The sequence below is a fragment of the Dama dama genome, chromosome 18 (genome assembly GCF_033118175.1).
Source record: "Dama dama isolate Ldn47 chromosome 18, ASM3311817v1, whole genome shotgun sequence".
In the NCBI taxonomy this organism is placed as follows: Eukaryota; Metazoa; Chordata; class Mammalia; order Artiodactyla; family Cervidae; genus Dama; species Dama dama.
Genome location: NC_083698.1, coordinates 54,286,485 through 54,299,676, shown reverse-complemented (window position 1 = coordinate 54,299,676; position 13,192 = coordinate 54,286,485). Strand labels below are relative to the sequence as shown.

The following is a 13,192-nucleotide window of genomic DNA, read 5'->3' as shown; positions in this document are numbered from 1 at the left end:
GCCCTTGAAAACATAGATAGCCTCAAACCTTCCTTATATCTTCTTCCATCAAGCTATCTTCACCTTTATTGTTTTAAGTAAATCCAACATCTACTGCAGTGTTTATTTATTAGAAACTTCAGATGTCTTTTAAATAGTGCTATTGGAATTATTGTTATTTTCACTGGTGTTCTGGTTATGAAGATGCATAAGCCCTAGTAATTTAAGAATGAATTTGCAAACCACAAAGTTTGCCAGAAAGGCATATATAATATTATAGTAGAAATGCTGCATTTCCACATACTCTGAATACATAAAATGCTGTCCAGGAATGATTTAAAATATAAGCTGTCACACTACTTTGTTACCAAAGATTACTTATGTATCAATAAAATGCATAATTAACATCAATTTGTTATCTTTGTATTTTATATTTAGCCATAAATTCAAAATTTAGTCATGTGTTTCTGTATTAGTCACACATTTCTTATATTGACAGGATATTCTAATGTAAGGACATGTGTCCAGAAAGCATTTTTGCTCATAAAACTAAAAAGATACTTTAAACAGTGTCTTTTATTAGTATTGCATCATACTAAAGAAGTATAAGCCTGGTTGTTCATCAAAAGAAAGCAACAGTTACTGCTTGATGATTATTTGTTGTTAAATAATATGATACCAATCACTAAGCATTTTTATATGTAAATAGCTCCTACTAACAACAAGCATTATGAAAGAAAATTTGTGTTATTTATACCTGACAGAGATACATCACATAGTTAACTCATTTAAAATACAGTTCAACTGAAGTAGCTATCATTTAGTATGGCAACCTCAATTTGAATATACTATTTTTGAAATTAATTTATATAATAAATATCAATCACTTTAATATTTACATAAAAGGGTAACACTCTCTTTTTTTAATATAATCTAGGATATGCTAGGGTACCATTTTGGATCCATGCAAACCTGGATTTTAAGGAGCCTTTTTTCCTCCCCAATTACCTATTCAAATTCATTTGGTTAAAGATAGTCAGCATGTTTCTCACAGAAAAAATATACCGCACAATAGTCTGCTTATAAGGTGACCTCTTTCACTTGGGTGGGTATCCTCTCCATCACAGACTAAGTGAGGATGTAACCTTGTCAAACCAAAAGCGAAAGAATAATGAGCACACGACAGGCTAACCCAGCATGGGAAGGTTGTTAGGAGGTTGCAGAAACAGTTCCCTGAATGACAAAGTAAAAGGATACTCTGAAGAGTAGTAATATTAAAGAAAGCACTCAAGAATATGAGAAGCATTAATCCCCATCCTTGGATGTCTGCCATACAAAACTCCACTCAAATTTATTTCATTAGTTACTGACCAGGTTTAGTTAATATGTTTTCAAATAAATCTTAGTAGAACAGGCTTGACTGAGACACATTTAGAAAACATCTCTTTCCACAAAGCAGTAACCAAAGGTAAGTAAGAACAAGTAGATAACGTTTTACTTTTACCAATTATAAATTATCACCCAAAAATAAACAATTATTCTAATTCAAGAATCATACTTAGAAGTTGGCAGTCTTCACCAAACAGTAGGATTTTACTATCATTAAAACAAATAACAGTAACTACTACATTAATTGCTTCCCCAATGCACTAACTGGCGTAACAGGGAATCATATTAAAACATTTGTGTAAGTAGCTGAAAACAGTAGAAATTAGGCAAGTTCTGTAGCAGTCTTCTCAGTGTAAATTTACTTTTAAAATAAACAAACAAATCTCAAGTCTAAATCATTCAAACATTAGGAATATCATTGTGTCAGTCATGTACATTTTGACATTCCTTCTCTACACTAAGATTGGAATGAAATTCTTCTTCCTGACCAGTCATAATGCTTTAACAGAGAAACAGTGCCACCTTTTGGTCCCAAACAAAAGCCTCCAGTCTACCATCTTCCAAACTTCCTTTTTTCAGTTAAATTACTGATATATATATACATATATATATGTATATATATGCCACTGAATTCCATGTCACATTTACAATGGTCTAGAAATATTTTGTAGCTACACAGCTAATAAAGCATGAGAGTAACATACAAGTTGCTTCCAAAATGCAATATTTCAAAATAACTCAAATACCAGATACATGTACCTTAGATCATCAATATAATAATTTCCAATCAATATTTCACTAAACACATTTTGCCAAAACCAAGTATGTCAATCAACGGATAAATTTTAAGTATAATAGGAAAAAAATCTTCTTTCATAGTATTGTTACATTTCAAAATAGATTTTGAAAAATGTATTACATTTTAAGTGAACCTATTTAGTAACTGACTGTATGGTCATTACATTAAATATTATATAAAAAACAGGGAATTACTAGCTAAATCAGATCATTATAAATCATCTCCTATAGGAATATAGTATGTTTCTGATTTACTCACACTAACGACACAACGTCACCACGTTGTACTTCAAAATTCCTCACTTTCCAGTGGTTCAAAAGCACCACATCAGATGACTGGCTGCCTCCAGGATTCAAAGAAGGCTAAAAAGTAAGAAGAAAGAGACACATCTGTCATTTGTAATTTTCAATCTTCATGGTTCCTTGCACTTCATAGCTGTAGTGCAGTGCAATAAAACATTTCTAATACAGTAGCTTTCAATAAATTGCTGTTCTAAAATAACTGCAAATGATGAGTTTTCAAAAAGGTTCATCGGGATTCTTCACAGGTAACCAGAAAAAAAAAAAATTACCAATACTCATTTCAAAGGAAAATGTGCTAGATGGTCAACTCTTTACTAAACTCCCATAAAGAGGCATGGAAAATCGTAAGAAGAAATAAAAGAAAAAAGTGAATCAAGCCTCCCCATAGAATATTCAGATAGGACCTAATTCCATAGTAAGTACATGTGATTGCTCCATTTGGAGAGAAGAAACAACCTCAAATCAACCAGGAAAATACCACAGGAAGCAGTAAAGAGACCAGAAGTAGCAAGTGATGAAATAATCTTGGAAAATATGGGAATTTCCCACTTTGATCTCTCTTTTCTCCAGAGAGCTTCCAGGAAGGCTTCAGCTTAAGCCTAGTAAGCAGCCTTCACCCTAGGATTTAGACAAGTCTAGATACGCCTAAAGACCAATGGGGCAGACACTGAGAAATATTTTCTGTTAGAGTTTATCTGATGGTCAGGAATCATCTAGGCATAAGAAACTGATTAAGGAACCATAAAGTCAATACATCTGTCACCTGGACAGAACTGCTGAAAAAGTCAATGGATATCAAGTCTGAAACTTGATGGAAGAATAAGAAAAAGTAGAAGAGCTTTTTCATCACTGACTCTCCAGGGTCTCTGAGAACGTCATTGGTCTAAAAGAGCAATTACTGTGGTGGTGGGGAAGGTGCTAAACCACAACGGAAGCTCCCCCCATTCACAGACGGTGGGGTGGCAGCAAGAGGAGACAGAGCCACAGAAACCAGGGCAGCAGCGAGCAAAACAGTACACGCCCAACAACACACTGTCCCTGGAGCAGTAGTGACATGGTGATGGTTTAATCTCTCAGTCGTGTCTGACTCTTGTGACCCACGGACTATAGCCTGCCAGTCTCTGTCTATGAGATTTCCCAGGCAAGAATTCTGGAGTGGGTTGCCATTTCCTTCTCCAGGGGATCTTCTCGACACAGGCATCAAACTCCTGCATTACAGGAGGCTTCTTTGCAGACTGAGCCACCAGGGAAGTCCTGGTAGTGACATACTCTTTTTTTAAAGATTCCTGGAATTGCTCGTAGATTTTCTAAAAAGCAGGTGTGGACAAAGGCGTAGAAATGTTGTGTGGGGGCTATTATTATGGCTTTATTTTTGACTCCCCAGATTTTTTGTGACCAAAAACTTATTGGTTATCCTTGGAGATCTCAAACACTCTTAAAACGTCTGCAACTCCTTTATGTGATAATGCCTAAACATCTCTAACTTTAGTTTTGAATTCCCTGCTAACCCTCACTTGACTATCTGACATAAAATTCAATACTATTAAATGGAATTTATCATCATTTCCCAGCATAAAAGTTTTTTCCCTTTTCTTATATCCTACTCACTATTTCCCCAGACAACCAACTTAAAATCTTACTTACCCTTTTACTTCATATCCAACCAGTCACCAAGCTAAAGGGATTTTTTTTTTCATAATGTCTTTCACTTAAGACCTATTTTGTCTATTCTCTCTTCTATCATCATATTTCAAGCACCAATCACCATATAACCCTTCACTGTTGTTTAGTTGCCAAGTCATGTCCAACTCTTTTGTAACCCCATGGACTGTAGTCCACCAGACTCCTCTGTCCGTGGGATTTGGCAGGCAAGAATACTGGAGTGGGTAGCTGTGTACCTATACTAATCAGTCTCTCACCTCCAACTCAAAAGTGAATGATTCTATTTCTTTCCAGCTCTAAGATTCTGAGAAACTTACTTTGCTATACTTTGTTAAAGTATAACTTTGTTATACTTCAATTTCCTTACTAGTAAAATGGTGATATTTAGTAACTTTTCCCTAATTAGTAATTAAATAATAATAATATCCAATACTCACCAAGTGCTTACCATGAGCCAGACATTGTTCTAAGGGCTTAACAAATATTTACTTACTTGGTGAGATCATGCATTTAAAGTGCTTAGAATAGTTCTTGACGCCTAGTTAAGCTCTCAATAACTTTTATTAGTGATATAACTAAATCACAATTTTAATTAGAGGTAGTTTTGTACCCTTACCCCAGGTTCTTCATCCAGCTTTATCTCTAATAGGAAACAGAGCTGCCGTGGCAGGACAAATCCAAGGGGCATTTTTGGGCCATGGTGCTAGGAAATGGAGCTTCTGGAGCCACTCAGTCAGGTTAGGCTAAAAGCCAGGCTTCCATATGGGGTTTATTCTCTCTCATCCATATTTCTTATTCATACTTTCTCTTTCTTCCTCTCCATCTCTACCCTTCAGTTCATTATCTTGCAAGCCCTTTCCCCTTATTTCTTTGTATTTTCCCTCCTTACATTACTGATGTGGTAAAGGTGGCCTGGGGGAAAGCAACTGTACAATGAAAAGGAAAATCTACTTCCCACGGCACTTTCACTGGGTCCATTTCTTTTCCTTGCCATCAGAGAAGTGAAGAACAAAAGTGATTTAATTATTTCCAACTGTTCTTCCTTAGTCTCTTTTGTTTTTTTTTTTTTTTTCAAAAGTTTGTGATTACAACTCATAATAAAGACATTTTATACTGTACCCAAAGTACAAATGCACATATCTGAACAAAACATCACAAAACAATAATCACCTTTACCACACATACCCTGATATCGTAATTTCTATTCTCTCCTAATCCATGTTTTTAAAATCCTGTCTATAATCAATCATATTAATTTCCCATTCACTATTATTGATTTTGGTAGTGGTGGTTTAGTCGCTAAGTCATTATTGATTTTGCAACCTAATAATCGATTATAACCCACAGTGCTAACATCATAGATTTAGATGATTCTTCTTTAACTGTTATCCTATGAAGGTTGCTTTTGTCTAGAAGTCTACCTTCAGGTCTTTCATCTCTGTTTTAAATTATTTTCTTAGAAAATCTCATGAATATTCTAGGTGCAAACACCACCCATAGACCTATGACTCTTAAATGTGCAGTCCCAAATGACTTGCTCCTCTTCTACATGCAATCTATACCACTTCATACTACAACACTCAGAATGCAGTAATGTCATATTTATTTTCCTGCCTCACAACCAAGTAAGACGTATGTTTTACCCATTATTGTGTCCCTTAGTTAAATTTATACTCTACCCTCAACTGTATTTCTGAGATTCTAGAACATGATTCTAACTGGTTGTTCAGCATCAAATCTGATCAAGTCATTCTACTTAAAATCCTTTATAATAAGCTTCCCTGACTACCAACAAGACTGTCTTCAACATAAAAATCAACACACACATGACATGTAGGACCCTACCAATCCCTACTTATATTGTTCCTACAAGTGACACTCAATCACAAGCAGACTCTATGCACAAGTTACTTTCTCACACTCCCAAGACATCATGTTGTTCTTGTTCAGTTGCTAAGTCACGTCCAACTCTTTGTGACCCCATGGACTGCAACACACCAGGCTTCCCTGTCCTTCACTATCTCCCAGAGTTTGCTCAAACTCATGTCCATAGAGTCAGTGATGCCATCCAACCATCTTATCCTCTGTCACCACCTTCTCTTCCTGCCTTCAATCTTTCTCAGATCAAGGTCTTCTACAATGAGTCAGCTCTTTGCATCAGGTGGCCAACGTATTGGAGCTTCAGCTTCAGCATGAGTCCTTTTAATGAACATTCAGAATTGATTTTCCTTAGGATTGACTGGTTTGATCTCCTTGCTGCCCAAGGGACTCTCAAGAGTCTTCTCTAACACAACACTTGGAAAGCATCAAATCGTCAATGCTCAGCCTTCTTTGTGGTCCAACTCTCACATCCATACTTGACTCATGGAAAAGCCACAGCTTTGACTATATGGACCTTCGTCGGCAAAGTGACGTCACTACTTTTTAATATGCTGCCTAGGTTTGTCATAGCTTTCCTTTCAAGGAGCAAGTGTCTTAATCTCAAGGCTGCAGTCACCATCTTCAGTGATTTTGGAGTCCAAGAAAATAAAGTTCACCACTGTTTCTACTTTTCCCCCATCTATTTGCCATGAAATGATGGGAGCAGATGCCACGATCTTAGTTTTTTGAATGTTCCATTGTAGGCCAGCTTTTTCACTCTCCTTTTTCACCTTCATCAAGAGGCTCTTTAGTTCCTCTTCACTTTCTACCATTAGAGTTGTATCATCTGCATATCTGAGGCTGTTGATATTTCTCCTGACAATCTTGATTCCAGTTTGTGATTCACCCAGCCTGGCATTTTGCATCATGTACTCTGAATATAGGTTAAATAAGCAGAGTGACAATATACGGCCCTGATTTTCTCAATTTTTAACCAGTCCTCTGTTCCATGTAAGGTTCTAACTGTTGCCTCTTGACCTGCATAGAGGTTTCTGAGGAGACAGGTAAGGTGGTCTGGTATTCCCATCTTTTTATGAATTTCCCAGTCTGTTGTGATCCACATAGTCAAAGGCTTTCATGTAGTCAATGAAACAGAAGTAGATTTTTTTTTTTAATTCCTTTCCTTTTACTATGATCCAACAGATGTTGGCAATTTGGTCTCTGGTTTCTCTGCCATTTCTAAATCCAGTTTGTACATCTGGAAGTTCTTGGTTCACATACTGCTGAAGCCTAGCTTGAAGGATTTTGAGCATTACCTTGCTAGCATGTAAATGAGTACAATTGTGTGGTAGTTTGAACATTCTTTGGCATTGTCTTTCTTTGGAATTGGAATGAAAACTGACTTTTTCCAGTCCTGTGACCACTGCTGAGTTTTCCAAATTTGCTGACATACTGAGTACAGTGCTTTAATAGTATCATCTTTTAGGATTTGAAATAATTCACTGGAATTCCATCACCTCCACTAGCTTTGTTCGTAGTGATGCTTCCTAAGGCCCACTTGACTTTGCATTCTGGCTCTAGACGAGTGTTACAGTGACTACACCATCATGGTTATCCAGGTCATTAAGACCTTTTTCATATATTTCTTCTGTGTTTTCTTCCTACCTCTTCTTAGTATCTTCTGCTTATTAGAGTTCTTACGACTTCTGTCCTTTATTGTGCCCATCTTTGTTCCCTTGGTATCTCCAATTTTGTTGAAGAGACCTCCAGTCTTTGTCATTCTATTGTTTTCCTCAATTTCTCTGCATTGTTCACTTAAGGTTTTCTTATATCTCCTTGCTATTCTCTGGAACTCTGCATTCAGCTGAGTGTATCTTTTCTTGTCTCCTTTGTCTCTGGCTTCTCTTCATTTCTCAGCTATTTTTAAGGCCTCCTCAGACAACCACTTTGCCTTCTTGCATTTCTTTTTCTTTGGGGTGGTTTTGGTCACTGCCTCCTTTGCAGTGTTATGAACCTCTATCCATAGGTCTTCATCCATAGTTCCCAAGGCATTATATAAGCAAAATTTCTAACTGAAATGTTTCCCTCTTTCCCCTTCCCACCATTTAACTCATTCTTCAAAAAAACACTTGAATTCTGTGAGGCAATCTCCGAGGAATTCTTTCACATCACTCCTCACCTCTCCTCCTCATTCCCATCTTCAGTCTCCATTAGATAAACAAATGTCCCCAAGTTCCTCATCAAGACCTGTGACTCTTACTATCATAGAGGGTTTTTTAATATTAATTTATTTAGCTGCATCAGGTCTTACTTATGGCATGTGGGATCCTTTTAGTTGAAGCATGCAAGATCTTTAGCTATGGCTTGGGAACTCTTGGTTCCCAAGAGTTATATGGATCTAGTTCCCCAGTAGATGGATCTAGTTCCCTGACCAGAGATCAAACCTGAGATCCTACATTGGGAGCTCAGAGTCTTCACCACTGGACCACCAAGGATGCCCAATTATAGCAGTTTTAAGCATTTTTATAATTATCTGATTGGCTCTCTTTCCAGGAGTATAAAAGCATTTTAAGAAGAGATTAGTTCTAAGTCTGTGTTTTTGATACCTAGGCAAGTACGGATATTAATACATTTTAGTGAAAAGAATTTTTTAAAATAAACTAATGAAATTTCCAAAGACTTTACAAATTAATACACCCAATACAGAGCCCTTTCCACCTTAGACCCAGAGTCTACTCTACATTACCTTCCTTAGGAAACAGTGCCACAATTCACCCGATCCCCTATTCCAGAACATCTTCTCATTCTGAACTTCTCACTCCCTCTGGGTCAGCTATCCTCAGACTTTCCCCCTTCCCAGACTGCCTCTTCCCTACATGGAAAAGTTCTATTTATCTTTCCAAGCCCAGCTCAGTCGATGATGACTTCTCTGTGAAGCCTTAAAACAGAAGCTGAAGTTTCCTTGAGGAAATTAGCAAATTACATGCTGGTGCTCCACGGTTAGGGACAGAATAATCTCTAGAGACTCAAATCTTGACACCTGCATTCATCTTTCCCTTACAGAATCAATCACCCACCAATTTTTCTAATGTTAATTGTTAGAACCTAAAGATAATGCCTTGTAAACTACAGATTCATGCAGGGGAAAGGAAAATCCCCAAAGCAAGCATGCCAAATTTCAAGCAGTAAAATATTAGAATCATCAGTCAACACCTGGAAGACCTTGTTTGATTTTATAAAAGAAACAATAGTTTTTTAACTTTCCTCTTCTGCACAAGGCTAAATTAATCATCTCCCAATCTGTGCTCCTGTAGCAATTCAGGTAAACTTCAGGGATAGCCCTTAAAACCTGATTATAGGTATCCGCCTATACATATGACTCTTTCATTCACTTAACTGTAAGTTTCTCAGTTACAGGAACCATATTTCATGTTTGTATATACCCAACCCCAGAACAGTGGCTGGAAAATAGTATGTCTATACTTTTAAGCTTCAAAAGTATTTGAAAACATATTTAACTAAGATATTTCCCACTGAATGTACATTACATTAACAATGTATACATCTCTTTCAAAGAAAACACACTCTGGATAAGTAAGCTTAGTAAGAAATTTCTTGTGTTGGGCCAACTAGGTAATTTAAGCCTTAAGAATAAAGTTGGACAGTACTTCACTAGTATCCATAATGAAATAATGCTAATCAGAACATGAATTTTTTCTTTACAGTTTATTTATAATAAACAATACTTATGAATATGAATAACATTATTCATAAAGAAAAAATTTCTTTAATTGGGAAACTGTTCCTGCACCACTATAAAAACCCATAGTTGTTTGTACTTCAATTAAATTTCTTTATAAAACAAAAAAAAAATTTACTTCTTAAGTTTTCTAAAGCAACTTTTCAGAAGAAAAATAATGCTCTAACTTCAAAATGAAAATACTATATAAGAAATGAAATAAACTTCATTTGGATGCTGCAATTTTAGAAAAATTAGTAAAACCATGTTATTTCTTAGAAATTTTACATCTTGTTTTTCCCCCCTGTGGGAATGGCAGTTTGCTTCAGACAGAACAAGTAGTCCTTTCAAACCAAAGAAGTTATATGTATGAAATCTAAATTAAAAGTCATAAACTTTGGGAACTTGATGTAACCAGAGAGTCTATATTTTCTTGTCATGTTTTTAATACTTTAAATCCTAGATTTCCAGAGACTACATCAAAATTACAACCAATGGAAAATAACAAAGTTTTTTGAAGTAAGAAATAGCAGAGAATATTTAATTTAGGAGGTTTTTTTTTTAATTGTAGTTGATTTACAATGTTGTGTTAGTTTCTGGTATACAGCAAATGATCCAGTTGTATATTTTTTAAATATTATTTTCCATATATATGTAACGGAATATATTCATTCTGGTTTTTTGTATTACTAGAACACTGTGCTATACAATAGGACCTTGTTATTTACCCATTTTATATACAGTAGTGCATATCTGCTAATTCCAAACTCCTAATTTACCCCTTCCCACTCTCCCCTTTGGTAATCATAAGTTTGCTTTCTACATCTGTGGACCTCTTTCTGTTTTGTACATAAGATCGTTTGTATCCTATTTTAGAGTCCACATATAAGTGACATCATATTCTCCTTCTGAACTTACTTCATTTAATATGATAACCTCTAGGTCCATCCATGTTGCTCCAAATGTTATTATGTCATTCTTTATCCATTCATCTTTTGATGGGCACTTAAGTTGCTTCCATGTCTTGGCTATCATAAATAGTGCACCTGTAAACACTGGGGTGCATGTATCTTTTCAAATTAGAGTTTTCTCCAAATAGCTGCCCAGGAGTAGGGGTGCTAGATCATATAGTAACCGTATTTTTCATTTTTTAAGGGACCTCAATAATGGTTTCCATAAGGCCAGCATCCATTTATATTCCTACCAACAATGTGGAACAATTACATTTCACCATGCCCTTTCCTATGTAGAAGTTTCTACCTGTATCTCAAAATGTGTGATTGTATCAGATGTTCCTACCAGCAGTGGAGATTTCCAGTAGTAAGAGGGAAGACATCACTAGTCATTGGGATTCCTGACAAAACAAACCCAAAGGCAGTCCTGCCTTTCTTTTCTTAAATGAAGAAAAGAATTTTCTTTTCTTGCATTCTCACACAATTCCTTAGCTTTTGCTGTGGAGCACTAGGATTAAAAAACAAACAACTTAGATAAGTCTTTTGGACATGAACACACTGCTAAATTTAAAACAGATAACCAACGAGGACCTACTATACAGCACAGGGAATGCTGCTCTATATTCTGTAATAACCTAAATGGGAAAAGAATTTGAAAAAGAATAGATACATGTATATCTATAACTGGAAAAAAAAGAAAAAATCAAACACCTTAGATAAATCTTTTGGATAGCCCTTACTCTAAAGAGAGAAAACTATGTTCAAATCTGGTCTCTACTTCCTTACTAGCCACTGTGTGTGTGTGTGTGTGTGTGTGTGTGTGAGTGTGTGTGTGTGTGTGCGCGCGCGCGCGCGTGCGCGCACACGTGTGTGCTTACTCAGTCATGTTCAGTTCTTTGGACTGTAGCAAGCCAGGCTCCTTTGTCCATGGAATTTTCCAGGCTAGAATACTGGAGTGTGATGCCATTTCCTCCTCCAGGAGATCTTCCCAACCCAGGGATCAAACCCACATTTCCTTCATCCCTTGCACTGGCAGGTGGATTCTTTACCCACTTGGGAAACCCACTAGCCAGATTATCTGGCACAGATTAGTTAACCTTTTTCAAACCTCATTTCCACATCTATAAAGTGGGGGTTGCAGTGCCACCCAGCTCATAGGATTGTTATAAGAATTAAAAGAGAGGTATAGGAAATTTTTTAACAGTGCATAATATCAGTCAACAAATACGATGATAATGATAACTACAGCAATTATAGGACAAAGGGAAACAAAATCAAGTACAATATCCTTTCCATAACATTCAAGACAAGATCAATCCTTTGCTTATTGCCTAGAATGTTTTTCCTTTTAAATACTGGCATATCTCTTCTTATTGCTCTTCACTTTATTATGCTTCACAGATACTGTGTTTTCACAAATTGAAGGTTTGTGTCAGTCCTGGATCAAGTCTACCAGTGCTATTTTTCCAACAATATATGTTCACTTCGTGTCTCTGTGCCACATTTTGGTAATCCTGGCAACATTTTGAACTGTCTTATTATATGATACTTACTGTGGTGATCTGAGGTCAGTAATCTTTCATGTTATTATACTTGTTTGGGGGCACCACAGACTGCACCCATATAAGACAGCAAATTTAACTGATAAATGTCGTTTGTGGTTTGACTGCTTTACCAACGAGCCACTGCCCTGCTCTGGCCTCCCTATTCCCTGAGACACAACAATATTGAAATTAGGCCCATGAATAACCTTACAATCACCTCTGTGTTCAAGTGAAAGAAAGAGTTGCACACAAAAGCTAGAAATGATTGAGCTTCATGACGAAAACATGTGGAAAGCCAAGAAAAGCTGAAAGCTAGGCCTCTTAAGCCAGTTACCCTAAATCAGCCAATTGTGAATGCAAAGGAAACGTTATCAGCAAAAATTAAATGTGCTACACCGGTGAACACACAAATGCTAAGAAAGTGAAATACCCTTATTGCTGATATCGAGAAAGTTTTAAGTCTAGAAGATCAAACTAGTCACAGCATTCTCTTTAGCCAAAGCCTAATGCACAGCAAAGGCCCTAAATTTCTTCAGTTTTATGAAGACCAAGAGAGGTGAAGAAACTGCAGAAGGGAAGTTTGAAGCTGGCAGAGATGTTTCATGAGGTTAAAGGAAAGAAGCCATCTCCCTAACATCAGAGTACAAGGGGACATATCAAGTGTTGATGTAGAAGCTGCAGCAATTTATCTAGAAGATCTAGCTAAGATAATTCATGATGGTGGCTACACTAAACAACTTATTTTCAATGTAGATGAAATACCCTTATACAAGAAGATACCATCCAGAACTTTCATAGCTAGAGAGAAGTTAATGTCTGGTTTCAAAATCTCAAAGGACAGGCTGATCAGGGGCTAATGCAGCTGGAGGCTAAGTTGAAGCAGAACTCACTTGCCATTCTGAAAATCATAGGGCCTTTAAGAATTATGCTAAACCTACTCTGCTTGTGCTCTGTAAATGGAACAA

General features: G+C 36.5%; 1 protein-coding gene across 1 annotated transcript in view; it reads right to left on the bottom strand.

The window, feature by feature from the left end:
- Positions 1-13,192, bottom strand: part of IMMP2L (inner mitochondrial membrane peptidase subunit 2) — a 914,520-nt gene that overhangs the window by 834,964 nt on the left and 66,364 nt on the right. The window contains exon 4 of the mRNA XM_061165351.1: positions 2,426-2,529. Coding sequence (XP_061021334.1) covers positions 2,426-2,529 — 104 coding nt within the window. The remainder of the gene's footprint in view (positions 1-2,425; positions 2,530-13,192) is intronic.